General features: G+C 56.9%; 1 protein-coding gene across 1 annotated transcript; it reads left to right on the forward strand.

Annotated features, from left to right (window-relative positions):
• Nucleotides 1-29: 29 nt before the first annotated feature.
• Nucleotides 30-9,361, forward strand: CDH16 (cadherin 16). Its single transcript, XM_059152882.1, has 18 exons — nucleotides 30-147; nucleotides 1,097-1,154; nucleotides 1,439-1,522; nucleotides 1,938-2,093; nucleotides 2,163-2,301; nucleotides 2,652-2,810; nucleotides 3,538-3,734; nucleotides 4,351-4,473; nucleotides 4,682-4,832; nucleotides 5,048-5,275; nucleotides 5,356-5,432; nucleotides 5,506-5,694; nucleotides 5,796-6,034; nucleotides 6,485-6,618; nucleotides 7,390-7,632; nucleotides 7,785-7,892; nucleotides 8,126-8,242; nucleotides 8,991-9,361. Exons 2-18 carry the CDS (start codon nucleotides 1,110-1,112, stop codon nucleotides 9,086-9,088), a joined length of 2,487 nt encoding a protein of 828 aa, XP_059008865.1. The 5' UTR covers nucleotides 30-147; nucleotides 1,097-1,109; the 3' UTR covers nucleotides 9,089-9,361.
• The last annotated feature ends 7,849 nt before the right edge of the window (nucleotides 9,362-17,210 follow it).

A 17,210-nucleotide genomic window follows, 5' to 3' on the forward strand; every position in this document is an offset into this window, starting at 1 on the left:
TGGACCGCCTACCTGCTCAAGTGTCCGCCCTGCCCTACCCCACCCATCCCGGCCTGGCCAGCACTCCCTGGAGAAAGAGCCCTCTCACCTGGCAGCTGGACCAAGGGAGCCCGCCTTAGGCACCGGAGGGTGCCCTGGAGTGGAGGGGTGAGCAGGGCTGAGGCTGGGGTCGGTGGTAGGTGAAGGAATAACACTGGCCTATCCAGCCTTTGTTCAGGGAAAGAATTGCCAGGAATGGCTGGAGTGGTTGTCCATTGCTCTGCAGGCCCAACTCCACGCTGTGTGCTGGCAAATATGAAGACGAGGGCAGGACTCCCTCCCTGAGGGGACTCTGTGTCTGAAGGATGGCAGTGGGTGGGAAATCAGGGCGCAAGACCCTGAACCATGGGTCCTCTGTTCCAGGAGGAATTGTCCTGTGGTAAAGTCCTGTGTGACCTTGGTCGGGCCTTCGCCTCCAGCATGAGGTGGCTGCAGAAAGTGACCCTCAGAGTCGTCAGGGTCTTTCCAGCTTCAGACTTTTGTGATATTTGGGGTGGCTGGGCAATTACCACTTTGGGATCTCCGTACAAACTGGGGAGGCTATGTCAGGAAGGAGCCAAAAGTGTGGAGGTGAAACGCCAATGGAGATTCTTGGGGGGGCAGGAACCGAGAGACAGGATGGCTGGGCCTGGGGGCCTGGGTGGGCCTGCTTGAGGAGCTAGATGGCCCTCAACCCTGCAGGTGATGGGGACCCATGGACTCTAAGGGGAGGAAGAGGAGGCCAGTGTGTCTTGAGGTCCCTCTGGCTATTGGTATGGAAGGATGACAGTGGGTGGGGGGCAATGTCCAAGTGGATGGGATGGGGAGGGGCAGCTCTGAGAGTACAGAAGGACAGGGGCAGAAGAAGGCCTGGCTGCCTTTCCCATAGTGACAGGTAGCAGGAGGTCCAGCTTCTGGAAAAGGCTGGAAGAAGGGACAGTTGCACCCTGTGGGGCCTGTGGAAGCCATGGCTTGGGCTGAGTGGGAGTGAAGGGAGGGACCCTCTCTAGGAGGAGAGTATTAGGAGGGAATCCTTGCCTACCGATCCTGGCTGGATCCTTACTGCCCTGTCCCTCAGGCCCATCCTGACCATGGTCCCTGCCTGGCTGTTGCTGCTTTGCCTCTCCATAGCCCAGGTGAGCTGGGTCCCACTCATCTCCTTCAGACCCTGGCCTTGGGAGTTGGCACCCTTCTCTCCCATTCCACCTGGGCCAGTTGCACTGACCATAGAAGGGACGAGTTGTGGGAGGGTGTGCAGAGCTGACTATAGACCTCGTTGTGGGATCAGGAGGTCAAAGGCCAGAAGGTGGTTGGGCTAAGGTATGGCCAGGCCCCTAGAAGGGGCAGAAATTCCACTTCCTTGTCAGGCACCCATGATAGGAAGGTAAAGCCTGGAGACAAGGAGAGAATCCTCCCCTAGGTTTTCCCCGAAGACCAGTATGCAGAACTGAAGGTGGAAGTCCCTGAAAACTATGGTGGAAATTTCCCTTTGTACCTGATCAAGGTGAGCCTAAGAACTGGGTGGGCTGCCCTCCCCCAGGTCACGCTTCCCCTGCCTCCAGCATTTCTATCTCTTTCTTGCTCTGCCTGCCTTTCAATCCTAGTTCCCAAACAGAATGTGATAGAGTGTGAGAGACTAACAAAATGTCAATTCCAGTAGAAAGTAGAGTTTTAATAAACTATTGGTGGTGGGGTTTCAAGCTTTAGAAAGGAGGGTGGGGAGTCCTGGGGCGCATCAAGTACAGGAAAAAGGGCTCTGGCTTTGAATGTTGGTCCTGTGATTTACTGGCTGTGTGACTTCAGGCAAGTGCTAGCCCTCTCTGAGCCTCAGTTTCCCTACATATAAAATGGGGCCAATGGGTGGAGGGGCACCCCCCAGGCCTGGTTCCCACTGCCTTTACCTCTGCTCTCCTCCATAGCTGCCACTGCCCCCTGAGGAAACAGAGGGCAAGATTGTGCTGTCGGGGACCCCAGGCATGGTAGCTGAGGGCCTCTTTGCTGTGGATCCAGAGTCTGGCTTCTTGCTGGTGACCAGGACCCTGGACCGAGAGGAACAGTCCGAGTACCAGCTGCAAGTATGACCGGGCCAGTGTCGGGGAGAATGGTGTAGGCAGGCTGGGGCGCTGACGACCCTTCCTTTCCAGGTCACCCTGGAGACTGAGGATGGACGTGTCTTGTGGGGCCCACAGCCTGTGCTTGTGGATGTGAAGGATGAGAATGACCAGGTGCCCCACTTCTCTCAGTTCGTCTACAAATTTCAGCTGAGCCTGGGCACCAAGCCTGGTGAGTGCCCAGGGCCACCAGCGAACGACAGGTCAGGTGGGCCCTGAGGAGAGAACAGAGAGTAAAGAGATGGCCGGCCATTGGCATAAGGACAGGGCAGCCAAGGGCCAAGCTGCCCCCTCCCGTTTCTGTCCCATCCTGCTCCATACCCCACTGAGAGTCCTCCAGTCCCTTCCACTCTTAGCCTCAGATGGCTCCCCTGCAGAGTGGGCTGAAAATCTGTGGCTCACCTCCAGCTTCCTGACACAATGATAGATATGGAAGGAAGTACCAGAGAGAGATGAGGGAGGCGGGGAAACTCTCCCCACCCCGCTGCACCCCTTACGGCTTGCCCTCTCCACACACACCAGGCATCCCCTTCCTCTTCCTTGAGGCTTCGGACGGGGATGAGCCGGGCACAGCCAACTCCGATCTCCGATTCTACATCCTGAACCAGGCCCCAGCCCAGCCTTCCCCACACATGTTCCAGCTGGAGCCTCAGCTGGGGGCTCTGGCCCTCAGCCCTGAAGGTGAGCCTGAGCTGGGTGTGATGAGGGGAGAGGGTCGGGGAAAGCTGAGGAAGGCGGCATGTGAGCTGCCATGGAAGGGGGGGTCGGAGCTGGAGAGAGGAAGAAAGAGCATTCTAGGTGGAGTGTGGCAAAGCAAAAGGCTTGAACCATGCATGGAGAGAAAAAAATTGTATGAACAGAGTAGCCTCAGCCCTACACTCTGGACCCCAAGCCTAAGGGGCAAGGATAGGAGAGACCTGGGGGGTTGTAGCCTAGGATGTTGCCAGGAGAACTTTGGACTGATTGTAAGGGAGTTCAGGCCAGAGGCACAGGCTGGGGATGGAAAGAAAAAGCCATATACCCACCCAGCCAGTCCCCCATTCACCCATCTGCCACCCAACCACATACACTGCCATTTACTCAAACAGCTATCCAAAAGAACGCATGCACACACCCAACTCCCCATCCACTCATCCAGCCGGTCATCTACACATCTACACATCCCCCCATGGACCCTCATCCTGCTCCTAGTCATCCAGTCCATCAGCCATTCACTGTGTGCATAGATATGGAAATGGCTTTGCAACTTCCAAGCCCTGCTTGGGTGCTCACTCTGGTGCTCAAAGCACCTCTTGCCTTTGGGCCCAGAGGGCACCTGAACACTTGCCATAGGCTTGGCTTTGTGTTTGTTACTCACTGAGAAGGAAGCCCTGGACTCCTGCTCAGCTGGCCACCCTGCCCCTTCTAGGAAGCACCAGCCTAGGCCAGGCTGCGGAAGGGCTCTACCAGCTATTGGTACAGGTCAAGGACATGGGTGACCAGGCTTCGGGCCACCAGGCCACTGCCACCGTAGATGTCTTCATAGTAGAGAACACCTGGGTTCCCCTAGATCCCGTCCACGTGCCAGAGAATCTCAAAGTTCCATACCCACACCCCATAGCCCAGGTGAGTGTGGCTTCCAGGGGCTGAAGTCGCCCCATGGCTGGTACAGCTGGGCCTGAGTCTCAAGATCTGGGGGGTGGGTCTGAGGCCCAGCTTAACCCCTGTTCCTCCCCTACCTATATTCCTCCCTCTACTGTCCCCATTGGCTCCCATCATGGAGTAGGGTCTCCAGGGCCCTGGGACCAGAACCACAGCCCCTCACCTATTATCCTCTGGACAGTGTGGCTCTGGGCCATGACCTGACCTTGCCCCAGGCTTCCTTAGGGAGAACAGCTGCTCCCTCCCTGCTGCCATGGGGATTGTCACCCAGGCTTGGAATGTCTCAGACTTCCTCGAGGAATGCCCTGGGGTCAGGCCTGGCCTGGGAGGGCAGAGAATAATACAGCCTGGTCCTTGAGGCACTTTGGGTGGGGACCAGGCTTGGACTAAGGCCACCAGGGACTTGCTACAAGTGTTACAAACAAGAGGACCCTACCTGGGCTCCAGGGAGGAGAGCAACTCGCTTGAGGTCCCCCAGCAGCAGGGGCCCAAGCTCCTCACCCAGGAAGAGTTGTGGCATAAGAGCTGACAGCCCCTGTCCCTCGTCCCAGGGTGCCCTCCTTCCGTGTCCCCCTCCCAGGTACACTGGAATGGGGGAGATGTACATTATCACCTGGAGAGCCAGCCCCCTGGCCCCTTTGATGTGGATACAGAGGGAAAAGTCTACGTGACCAAGGAGCTAGACCGAGAATCCCAGGCTGAGGTGAGGTGAGGGGGAAGCCAGGAGGGCAGGTTGAGGGGTGCCCGGTCAATGTCTGGTTGGCTTCTGGGGGTATCACATCCCCTGCAGGCACTGAAACAGTGGAAAGGCACCCAGAAAGCTGGAGCTGGCCACCGGAGGGGAACGCAGACCCTGGCCAGGCTGAAACTGCCCTTGGCCTTCATCTGAAGCTCCCCACTGCCCACTTCAGTACCTGCTCCAGGTGCGGGCTCAGAACACCCACCGTGAGGACTACATAGAACCTCTGGAGCTGCGACTGGTGGTGATGGATGACAATGACAATGCACCTGTCTGCTCTCCACAGGACTCCCCAGTCAGCATTCCTGAGCTCAGCCCCCCAGGTGGGCTATGCGGCTTGACAGGGGGTGGGGGAGGGTTGCGTCCTTGGGAGCCGTCCCATTCTGCTCTTCTCTGAGATGGGGCCAGCCTTAGGTCCTTCCATCCATGCCCCTACCTTCCCACGAGCTCAGGTTCGGCCCAGCACTACAGACGAGGGCGTGGAATGGGGCTTCCAGATTGGGCTGTGGTCCCACCTAGGTGGGTGCTGTCTTCACAGGCACCAAGGTGACTAGGCTGTTGGCAGAGGACATGGATGCCCCCGGTTCCCTCAATTCCCACATTGTGTATCAGCTGCTGAGCCCTGAGCCTGAGGAGGGAGCAGATGGAAGAGCCTTTGAGCTGGACTTCACCTCAGGCAGTGTGACACTGGGGGATGCCCCGCTCCATGCTGGCCAGAACATCCTGCTCCGGGTGAAGGCCGTTGACCGAGGTGGAGCTGAGGGTGGTAAGTGCCCGATGGTGACCCAGGTTCTCTCCCTCTCTGTTCCCTTCCTGGTCTCTCTAACATGCCCTCTCCTGCCTCAGGCCTCAGCAGCACGTGTGAGGTCGCTGTCACAATCACAGATATCAATGACCATGCCCCCGAGTTCACTATTTCCCAGGTAAGCAAGAACAGGGGAGGAGACCTTGGGAAGGTACTGATGAGGGGCTCACAGCCCCTTTGCATCTCTCCAGATTGAGCCTGTGAGCCTTCCTGAGGATGCAGAGCCAGGGACTCTAGTGGCCACACTCATGGCCACTGATGCTGACCTTGAGCCTGCCTTCCGCCTCATGGACTTTGCCATTGAGGCAGGGGATATGGAGGGGACCTTTGGCCTGGATTGGGAGCCAGACTCCAGTCATGTCCAACTCCGACTCCTCAAGGTAAGGGGCTGGGGCTGGGGAAGAGGCACATGTGGCACCTCTCAGGTGAATGCACAAGTGTGCCCTGGCCCAAACAGTGACCCGGACCCCATTGGTTCTAGAACCTCAGCTATGAGGCAGCTTCCAGTCACAGGTTGGTGGTGGTGGTCCGGAGCGTGGCAGAATTGGTGGGGCCAGGCCCAGGCCCTGGAGCCACAGCCACAGTGACGGTGCTGGTGGAAAAGCCGGTGCCACCCCCCAGGCTGGACCAGAGCTACGAAGCCAGTGTTCCAGTCAGCACCCCAGCTGGCTCCCTCCTGCTGACCATCCAACCCTCAGAATCCGTAAGCAGCCCCCTCAGGTGAGCCAGAAGCCCAGCCTCTAACTGGACAGGACCTCCCCTGCTCCCCAGGGATGACCCCCAGGGCCTCAGAGCAGACTCATGTTGTTCCTCTAACAATGCTAATGTTCCTCTAACCAATGCTAATGGCGAGGTTGTGAGTCCTGAGGGTGGGTCAGAGCTGGAAGAGTTGGGTAGGGCATGGAGCGGAGAGTTAAGACTCCACACGAGCTCAGAGGCTGCCTCCTGCACTGTCCTGGATGCCAACCACCCCATCCCTCACCCAGACTGCAGCGCAGACGAGTTCTATTCCCCGGCCCCATCCTGTCCCTTTAGGGGACACCCCCAAGTCACAGAGAGGATGTGGAACTTGAGCAGGTCACATGGCCCGGGGGGTGTCTCTGAAAAAAACCCCATATATGGTCCCAGTGCCTCCCTCCACCACCCCCCCCCATCTTCTCTGGGCCTCAGGTTCTCCCTGCTCAATGACTCAGAGGGCTGGCTCTGCATCAAGGAGGTCTCTGGGGAGGTGCGCACAGCCCGGCCCCTGCAGGGCGCCCAGCCTGGGGACATGTACACAGTGCTCGTGGAGGCCCAGTACGAAGGTATGGCCGGGCATTTGTGGGGCCTCCGCGAGGGACAGTAAGCCTTGGGGAGATAGAGAGATGGATAGGGCTGAGCTTCCTTCCTGGGGTCCTTCCTGGCATCCACTCTGCCCCTGGCAGGAAAGAGGAATGAGGGCTGGGGCCAACGTCGGTCTCTGAGATGCCTGGCATCCACATCCCCTCTCAGACCAAGCTCCTCACTGGACACTTACAATCCTCCAAGCCTGCCCCTCGGCCCTGGAGGGCCTCTCAGGTGTTGGCTTCAGATGTAGGCTAGGAGCAGAGGCTGTGGGGCCAGGCAGGTGGAAGGAATGCTGGGGGCCGTGTCTCTGCAGGCCAGGACGTAAGCCAGGCTGGGCCACTGAAGCCAGGTATGGAGGACTCTGAATGCCACACTGACTGGATGAAAAGCTGGCCCTGACATGGCTCTATCAGGGAGGCAGCTCTGCTCTGGGCTGGACTGTCCTGTGGTGCATGACAGACCCAGCAGAGCGAGTGTCCCTATAGTCAGGGCATTTCTACGGGCCCTGACACTGGTGGCTGGGGTGGGGTGGGGGCTGGGGGTGAGAGCAAGCGGGGTATCCAGAAAGGCACAGAAAGGCCTGGCAGCCATTTGGATAGCGAAGGGGACAAGGTGCATGGTGAGGAAGAGACAGGTGCGAGGATGCGGCTGGGGGTGGCAGGGGAGGCAGGCAGTAGAGCTGGTGTGGCCTAGATGCTGCAGGGTAAGATCTCCCGGCCTGGGACTAGCTCACACGGCCTCCTCTGCAGACCGGCCGACACTGAGCACCTCTGCAACCCTCGTGATCCACTTCCTGAAGTCTCCGTTTGCCTGGGCCCCAACCCTGAACCCTGTTCCCACCCGCCACCTCTGCACGCCCCGCCAGGACCATGGCGTGGTTATCAGTGGACCCAGAGAGGACCCTGACCCGGCTGGTGGGCACGGTCCCTACAGCTTTGCCCTTGGCCCCAACCCTACGGTGCAGCGGGACTGGCACCTCCAGGCTCTCAACGGTGTGTGGTGGGGAAAGGTGGAAGACCGTGGCCAAGGCGGGAGGCGGGGGTGGGGGGGCATCGGAGATGAGATGGCCCTGTGCTGTGGTGGTGGGGCTGGGCCTCAGGCCTGCCCGGACTAGGGACTAGGGTCACTGCTTGCGGTCCCACAGGTTCCCACGCCTACCTCACCCTGGCCCTGCACTGGGTGGAGCCACGTGAGCACACAGTGCCTGTGGTTGTCAGCCACAACACTGGGACGTGGCAGCTCCTGGTCCAAGGTAAGGTCAGGGCTCTGTGTGCCTGCAGTTCCCGAGGCGACCATTGGGGTGTAGGGGGAGGGACTGGGTACAGCGCACAGAGGCACTGCATGCAGAAGAGTAGGCGCCCACCCCCCCCCACATAAATATACACATGTGCCCCAAATCGTCTATCAGCTGGCTGCTCAGAAGCCTCTGAGCAGCTGGAGCTCCGGCCCCCAGACCCTTACCTTCCCCCGTCCCCTGTCCCCCAGTGATTGTGTGTCGCTGCAACGTGGAGGGGCAGTGCATGCGCAAGGTCGGCCGCATGAAGGGCATGCCCTCGAAGCTGTCGGCGGTGGGCATCCTCGTGGGCACCTTGATGGCGATAGGTAATGGGTGCGGGGCTCGCTAGCAGGGGAGGATGGTGGATGCTCAGAGTTATAGCCTCCGGGTACACAGTGCCCTGTCCCGCGGGGCTCCCCAGGGCTGGAGAAGGAACCCCACAGCTCTCCTAGTCATCTGTTCCTCCTTCATACTATCCTACTCACCATCATCATCATTGATGACAGCATTTGCTCTTCTGTGATTATACATTGACTGTGTAATATAGGATTATCAGAGTCAGTCCTCACAACCCTGTGAGGTAGATTGTGGCATCGCTCCATTTTTCAGATGAGGTCCCTAAAGTTCAGAGAGGTCAAGTGACTCGTCTGAGATCACACAGCCAGAATGTGGCAGAGCCCAGGTCTTCCTAGCCTAATCCTTCTAGTCCAAGCCTCCCTCTTTATCCCCTTGATTTCTTTGGCCCTCTGGATTTCCCTTGGCTGGTTTTTTTGTTGGTGGTGGTGGTGGTTCTAGCACAATACTTCCTGAGTCTATGGGAACAGCTCAGTGGCTCCCAGATGACTTCCACCAAACTGTTCCCCGGAGGAGGGGAACGAGGCTGGGGTGTTCTGGATAGCCACAGTCCAAGCAGTCAGGCTTCTTCTGGGCCCAGAACCACAGTCATATGCACCCAGCATTGCAGATGCTGCTTAGGAAATTTTACTACCCTATTAAACCAATAGCAACAGCAGGGTGGTGGACCAATCCCATGGCTCCTCCTGAGAGCTGATGCATCCTTCTTGGGCCTCTCAGGCATCTTCCTCATCCTCATCTTCACTCATTTGACCTTGGCGAGGAAGAAGGATCTAGATCAGCCAGTGGACAGCGTGCCCCTGAAGGCGGCTGTTTGAATGGTCCAGGCAGCCCCAGCTGGGAGCTTGGCCTCTGCCTCCATCTGGGTTTCCTGGGAGAGGGCCCAGCACTGTGGATACTGGGGGCTAGGACAGAGTTGGAGCCCCTTCCCCTGCCTGTGATGGAGCCAACATTACCAGACAAGTCTGTAGAGCCTGAATACTGACTTGATGGGCTGCCCATGGGAATGTTCCATATGGGGCCATGTTTGTCTACCAATAAAGCCTCAGAGAGCAGACAGGGCCTGTGCTTGCTTCTCAGAGTCATGTGAATGTGTGCATTACTCATGTCAACCTTCATTCCTTTCACATCTCCTACTGCGCAGAGAGTCTAGGGACTTGAGGGACAAGCCTGGGTCCCCTTTGAGGAGGGATATGGGGGCATCACGTTGCTTCTTGGTGAGAACATGAGGTTGGAGCACGGTGGGTCATTTTTCCAGGCATTTGGAGACCATGGCTGCAGACCCTGGATGGGTCAAGTTGAGGATGATGTCCTTGAGAGTGCATTCTGTGTTTTCCGGGACACAGAAAACTGTGTTTGCTAGGAGAGGGCTCCTGTGCTTATGTGGGAGCACACTGCTGTATTTGCATGTGGGTGGGCAGAGGTCCCATAATTTTAAGAGGGGTCTGTTTGGGAATCATGAGGGTCTAATCGGACTGAAAAAGGAGAGGTGAGGTTGGGAATGGGTCCCTCTGCTCCAGCACAGGCCCCAGGGCACCTCTGGATTTCATATACATGATGGTCAATGTACTGGGGCAGGGTCTGCAGAAAGTCAGAGAAAGGGGGAATCAGAAGGACAGGAAACCCCATGGCTCACCCTAGAGATGTCCCTGCCCCTGCCCCTAGTGAATGAACCCTTTTCCCTGACCCAAGATTAAACCATGACTCTGGTGCTCTGCTGAGCCCTGACCACACCTCTGGGCGGAGCTCCAATCCCTGACCCTTGACTGACCCTAGATACACACTGATCCTCCATGCACCCATCCCAACGGTCTCTGGGGAGCCAGGGTGGGACTTGCTGTCCCAGGCACCCTGAGCTGATGATGGTAAATCACGGGGAAGGGAGAAAAACAACCTCTGTGGGGCCCAGGCCCTATTTTTAGGAGATAATCTCTCTGCTCCTGGCAGATTCTGTGGGATGGGGGCCAAGCCCAACCAAGAGAGATGGGGTGGGCATCCTGGTTGGTCTGAGAGTCTGAGTGACTCACAGAGGATCCCCAGCCCAGGAATGAACTCTGAGGCCGGTCCCCGCCATCCTGAGCCCAGGACGCACTTATGCGCCCACGTGCGCGTGCGCGCGCGCGCACACACACACACACACACACACACACACACACACATCCCAACTGGAGGTTCTGCTAACTACTGCGGTTCAAGCAGAGCTTCCTGCCCCTCTCCCAGGATTCTCTATTTGGCCTGCATCCACTTAGAAATCTCCAGGGTGCAAAGCTCTTCAAAGGTAGCATCTCATCTGATCTTCCCACCAACCTGTGAGGGCAGGATTATTGGCCCCATTTGCCCCTGGAGTTTCTTGAAAGTCAGAGAGGTGAAGGGCTGCCTCTGAGAGTCTTGGAAGCAGAGTGCAAGGTGGGACTGTCTGGCCGAGGTTAGAATTACTTCTCCTCAAGTGTCCACAGCCTTCAGCGGGCCTCTGCTCCCACAAGATCCCTGAGAAGGGGCTTAGAGATCAACAGGCCAGCTCCTTCTTGTAAAAATGGGAAAGCGAATCATGAAGAAGTGAAGGGACCTTCCCAAGTCCAGCCAACAGCACCTGAGCTGGGACCCTGGTGTCACCCCACTCTCTGGGTCTTTGTTCTGGATGGATGGACAGGTAGTTAGGTGGATGGGTGAGTGGGCGGGCAGGTTGGTGGATGGGTGGACAGGTGGATGGGTTGGTAAAGAGGTCGGTGGGGTACCAACAAAGGAAGGAGTGGATGGTGACAGGGCAAATTAAAGCACCTGCCCCAGCTTGAGGCCTTTTTTGCTTTGGCTTCCAGGCCCCAGGCCACCCTCTGACTGTGTCAGTTCTGGTGCTGACCAGAAGGTCCATAATCCCCAGGGATGCAGACTCACTTTCCCTGAGAGTCTGTGGACAGAAGCCTCTCCATGATCTGCAGCCCATTCTATAGAGGAAAGTGAGGATCAGAGAGGGGTCAGTCCTCCTTCTGGGTCCCAGAGGGTCAGAAGCACAGGGCCAGTACTGGTCTGTGGACTTGGCTGTGGGTCAGTGAGTGCTGGTAGAGACTACCCTCGGGAGGCAGGCCTCATTCTGCAGGCAGGGCCTAGCTGCTAAGCCAAGGTGAGGAATAACTGAGAGCTCAGTGTGGATAAAGGAACATGAGGTCCATGCCCTGCCTCATCTTTGCTGTGTGTTCCCAGAGGAGTCACTTCACCTCTCTGAGCCTTGGTTTACTTGTTAATAAAACGGGACTCACAAAAATGGAGTTGTTGAGAAGACTGTATGAGATGATCCCTGCTAAACTGTGTTTAGCACAGCACTGGGCCCACAACAAGAGCTGAGTACACGTGACTTTCCTTGCTGCACGAGGCGCATACTGCAGCCCCCTACTCCCACATTCCCCAGGGGCCCCATGAGGTCCAGGCTTTTGGGAGGGAGTTTGAAGGGGAGCCCCAACTCTAGCCCCAACATGGCCCTACTGGTGACCCTGGGCAAGACACCCCCTCCAGCCTTGGCTCCTTGCCAGGTCTAAAGTTCTCTCTGCGGAGACGTTGAGGGGTCTCACGGGGTTCAGACTTGTCGGGAGCTTCGGGGAGTCATAGGGTCTGCCCCAGTGGGGAGCTCTTTCTCCCCCTCTCCCAGGCCCCTTTCAGAGGCACAGGACCAGATCAAAGGGACCCAGCACTGAGGAGAGGATTGGGAGGCGGGCTTGGAAAGAATGTAAACATGAGGATATTTTTAAACTTTTTCCAGCCCCAGAGATTAAGGCTCTTGAAGGGAGAGGCCCAGAAGTCAGTCTGGCCCTCACTCACAGAGAAACAGTCTGGGGACCTCAGAGACTCTGATCCCACCCACACCTACCTATATCCACCCCAGGACCCTAGCTTGGGCCTCAGGGCAGTTCCTCCTCTGATCATACCTCCAGAGGTCCTGCTGCTATGGGATAGCATGTTTCTAATGAGGGGACCTAAGAGATATGGGAGGATCCAAAGGATTTCAAGGATTATGGGGGCCTACCTGGCAGGGCTAGTGTTGAGAGACTGAGATTAGGGACCCCTTGGTGGCCCTGTCATTCCACTAAGTGCACACACATGCATGCATGTGTGTGTATGTGTGTGTGTCTGTGTGTGAATGTGGGTGTGAACGTTCATATTAAAGTCTGATCTGCATGGTGTCACAGTGTGGGAGTGTGCCGGAACTCACCCCAGCCGCTCCCTTCCTCCCCTTCCCTGACCCCTCTCCCCAAGACTGCTTGGATCAACAGGGGTTGGCGGGGGGGTGGTGAGGCTGGCAGGAGGTAGGCTCCAGGGGAAGATGAAGAGGGCAAGGGGGCTGGCGGGGAGGGGCCTGGGCCAGGTCTGAGCTATGTAGTGAGTCAGGCTGTGGGAGCTGCAGGGGCCACTGACGTGGTGGTGGGGGCGGGAGAGGGCTGCTTCCTTCCCCGCCACCCCCCAGGTATCACAGTGACTCAGGAACTTGGACACCAAGCTCCCTACATCTCCTCACTCTGGTGTCACGGTGACGCTCACCCTGGATTCTATGACAACAGCTTCTTCGCTCTGAGTGATTCTGCCACCCACGCACACTCGTGCGACACAGTGGAGCACACCCACAGGAGTGTCATAGGGAGACTTGAAGAGGGGAATCAGTCACAACATGACCCCCTACCTTGTACTCATGTCCTAGGGACTCCCACAGCATTACCCCGTCCAAATTCCCACTGATTGGGAAGTCAGAGGGTCAGGGTTCATGGGGGTGTTTGACAGCCCCGCCAGGCTGTGGTTACCAGGACAACAAAGGGCTCTAGCCCCAGGAGAGGCCTCGCTGGATGTTTGCCAGTCTCCAGGGGGCCGTTGGGCCTCCTTGTCCTGCTTCTGGACCCAGAGAGGGACGAGTATGCAGCTCCAGGTCACACGGTTCCTCAGCAGAGGGCAGGCCCTAACAAGGTGGCAAGCTGCCTTCCACAGCCCATCCATTGAGGCAACAGAGGCCAAGGCCAAGGCCTGGCCCTGTCTCCTAAGATGCTGTGGGACTTCGGACCCAGGACAGTGAGGGGAGCTGGATAGGGCTAGAACTGCTGCCTCAGGGGGCCTGGTGCTTGCCTGAAGATGTCGCTGTGTTGTCCCTGTGTGCCTGCCCTGTCACCAGGGGCTGTTGCTATTCTTACCTACTTAGTGGTAGCCACAGGGTCAGAGATAGTGGCTGGGTGGGAGGGAGTCATGAGTACCAGCCCCTTATCTGACACATTCTCTGGAAACTTGGCCAGGGCTGCCAGCTTTGGGGGCCTGGGTAGGGGGACAGTCAGATGGTCACATGGACTGGGTTAGGGGATGGGCTCACTTGGGACAAGGTCTGCAGCAGCTGCCTCTTGCCTGCACAGCCCAGCAAGGTCCCATCAGAAGTGGGACTTCCAGGGGAACATCTTCCCATGTGGTCATTAAGACCCACAGGTTGTCCTCAGCTTCCCACCCAATCCCAATGATAAGACACAAGCCCGGAGTTTCTCATGCCCCAGAAGACAATGTGTTGGGTTCCCCGGTGAGTTCATAGGCAGGGGCTTCCTCTAGAAGAAGAGCACTGTACTGTGAGCTGCAGAAGCCCAGGTCAGCCACAGTCCTGCCCATGTCTCGGCTGTGTGACTTTATGCAAGTTGCTTCCCCTCTCTGAGATTCAGTTTCTTCATCCCTTTCCTAGGCTGTTTTAAGAACAAAGTCCAGTAAGGAATTAGGCCTGAGGGCTGCAGGTGTGTGTGTGTGTGTGTGTGTGTGTACGTGTCCATGCACATATGTTCTGGTGGGTGGCCAGGATGGGGAGAGGGAGGCACGCAGGTCCCCCACCCTGGAGACTCCCGCCTCATGGATTTTCCATTGGCACGTCGGCACCCTCTCCCCCAAAATAGGCCCTAAGAGCCGTGTGCGACAGAGCCCAGACTGAAGCGGACTTTTTTTAGCTGCCCTTTGATTGTCAGCTCTCAAACGGCCACTATTTCAAGCCCCAGCGCCTACAGGAGTAGGGCCAAGTGGGGGCTGCGGTCAACTTGGTGGGCCTGGCTGGCTCCTGGAAGGCAGCCTCTGGGGGCCAACCCTGCCCTCTGATACCCAGCACTGCCTGTTGGGGGGAGCATGGCATCCCCTGTGTATTGGGCTGAGGGCTTTCCATCCACCTCTGGGGAAGCTGCAGATCTGGCAAAATCCAACCTCATTTATCAGGCTCACCCTGCAGGCCGCTGGCCAGGGCTGTGGAGAGAAGAGCACGTTGTGGGGATTAACTGAGATAGTATGAGCAAAGCCCTTACTTAGCGCAGGGGCTGGCATGTCAGGCACCCTCAGAAAATGGGAAGAACTACTATTTTTTATGTTGTCATTACAGCGATGGTCATTCTTGTTTTTGTTGTTACAGTAACATTTTTTAAATCAGGTTTCCTTCCAGTCTTTTTATTTAAAATGGATTTATGTTGCTGAGTTTGGGCAATAATATTCCTCCAGGAACACAACTGGATTCTGTAGAAAGGAGCTCCTCCAACTCGGCTGGGGTGTTCCTCTCTGTATTCTGGACCCCTGAGATTGTACCTGACATTTCAGAATGTCTTTGATATGCCTGCAGCTTCTGCCATCTCAAATGCCATCAACCCCTGCTCCCATAGGGTTTCGGGGTCCCAGAAGTTCAAGTTCTACATGCTGGATCCCCAGACAGCTCCAGATTCTAGAACCCTCCGGTTAGAACCTAAGGAAATGGGCTTGTTTCCACAGTTAGATGTGAGGAAGAATTTTCCAGCTGTTCAGATGTGGAAGATTTGGTAACGGGTCATGAGGAGAAATGAAGATCCTCTTGGCCTCCGGGTCATAGTGTGTGTGTGTGTGTGTGCAGGGGGTGTGGACTGCCAAGAAGAGGGGAAGAGGAGATGGGGTAGAAAGCCAGATTCTGGGAAGTGGCTGGGAAGGGAAAAGAGGACAGCCAGTCTTCCCACTTCCCTTCTGGGGTCATTTCCCAACAGGGCAGCAAGGTCAGCTAGGGCTGGGGGGTCACCTGTTCCACCCTTGTCCCAAGTGGTTACCGCGCAAGGTGAGACTTCCTTGTTACCCGAAGGACTGAAATAGATCCCAGGTGATGGCCAGTGATCCATGCCCAGAACTACCAGGGTTATTCTGAGAGCGGCAGGCACAGAGCCAGGCCAGGCTTGCTCAAATGGAACTGAGCTGGAAGTGGCATCCTTGGCCTGCAGGCTCACCCTGCCCTTTCAGGAATCCTGAATGGGGTGTGGGGACTGGAGCTGTATGCAGGCCAACCCTCGAGAGGTGGGCTTCAGATCCTGACTCGGCCACGGGATCTTGGACAAGTCGCTTGGCATCTCCAAGCATCAGCGTCCTTCTCAAATGATAGGGACCTCGATCCCTGAAGCTGACAGTTAGTGCACAATTGATGTGTGAATCTCTATTTCGGCTGTCCCAGAGTGCAAGGGGTCCAGAGAAGGCAAGGGCCTTGTCTGTATAGCCCACCTGCCAACAGGCCTCTTACCCACCAGTCTGAAGGAGTCAGAGTCAGGCACAAAAGCACGTTTCTGGAAGGGCTTGTGGGGATTTTCCAGGAAAAACTCCATCCAACTGGAGAATTCCATTCCTGGCCCTGCTGCCCAGGGCTTGGGCTAAGGAGGGGATGCTCTGGCTCATTCTGGTTCTGTCCAGCTCCTGCTCCTTGCCTGCAAAGCTCAGGTCAGGGTGCCTCAAACCATAAGCTTTTGTTGTTTGCTATGGCCCCAAGGTCCCACTCGAGGCCCTGGCACAGGACGGTGCTGGGCTCACAGCTGGTCCTCTTCTGACCCCTCATCCCTTCCAGGGCTCCTCCCCTTTCTTCATCCAACATGTTTGAGCATTTTCCCTGGAACCAGCCCCTGCCTTCAGGATCAACCCCAGTGGAAATGGATAAGCCAGCGTGGTGGACACTGACTGGGGGAGAGATGACATTTGACCCAGCTCAGGGGGTGGGGGTTGACAAAGGCAGCCAGAGTAGGAAAGAATGACCAAGGTGGGACAACAGCATGGGCAAAATCTCTGAGGACTGGGACATGCTGTGACCTACTATGACATTTCCCTGAGGCTGGAGCACAGGTTTGAGGGTGACTGATGGGTACCATGGTCAAGGGTGGGAAATGAACTGAACTTAGTTATTTGCTGAGCTGGAACTGGAACTCGGTTGCTTTCCCAGCCTGGGTCTCTTCCTTCACAGCTACCCCCAACCAGGGTTTTCCCTGGGTTTGGCCAGGAATGGGGGTGGGGTGGGGATGGGGTCTTCTCGGTGGGGAGAGTCAGGCGGGCAAATAGGAATCTCAAGACAAAACAAGGTGTTACAGCTGGGCCCAAGGGGACCTGGCTCAGCTTGCCACAAGGTGGTCACCTTCGCCACCCTCTGGGATATTCCTGCACCCACGAAATGCCCAAAAAGGTCCCCGGTGGTGCTAGAATACTCAGCATTCTGGGAGCAAAGCTTTTGTAGGATCCCAGCAGGACCCTGGGCACAACTAGGTCCACTCTGTCATTTTTTTTTTTTAAGATTTTATTTATTTATTTGACAGAGATCACAAGTAGGCAGAGAGGCAGGCAGAGAGAGAGGGAGAAGCAGGCTCCCTGCTGAGCAGAGAACCCGATGTGGGGCTCGATCCCAGGACCCTGGGATCATGACCAGAGCCGAAAGCAGAGGCTTTAACTCACTGAGCCACCCAGGCGCCCCACACTCCTATCATTTCTATCTTAACTTCAACCTAGTACCTGTCCCCTATCCAGCTTCAACCACCATCTCCTCCCCTAGGGAGGGGATCGTGGCTCCCCTCTACCCTGCAGGCTGGCGCCAAGGTTTATGAGCCAGTGCAGAAGGCTCTGAGAGCCATATGGGTGGAAAAAGTTACCCGGTTCTAAATCAGCCAGCCTCTGGGTGATCTCATCCCCTTC

The sequence above is a fragment of the Mustela lutreola genome, chromosome 16 (genome assembly GCF_030435805.1).
Source record: "Mustela lutreola isolate mMusLut2 chromosome 16, mMusLut2.pri, whole genome shotgun sequence".
NCBI lineage: Eukaryota > Metazoa > Chordata > Mammalia > Carnivora > Mustelidae > Mustela > Mustela lutreola.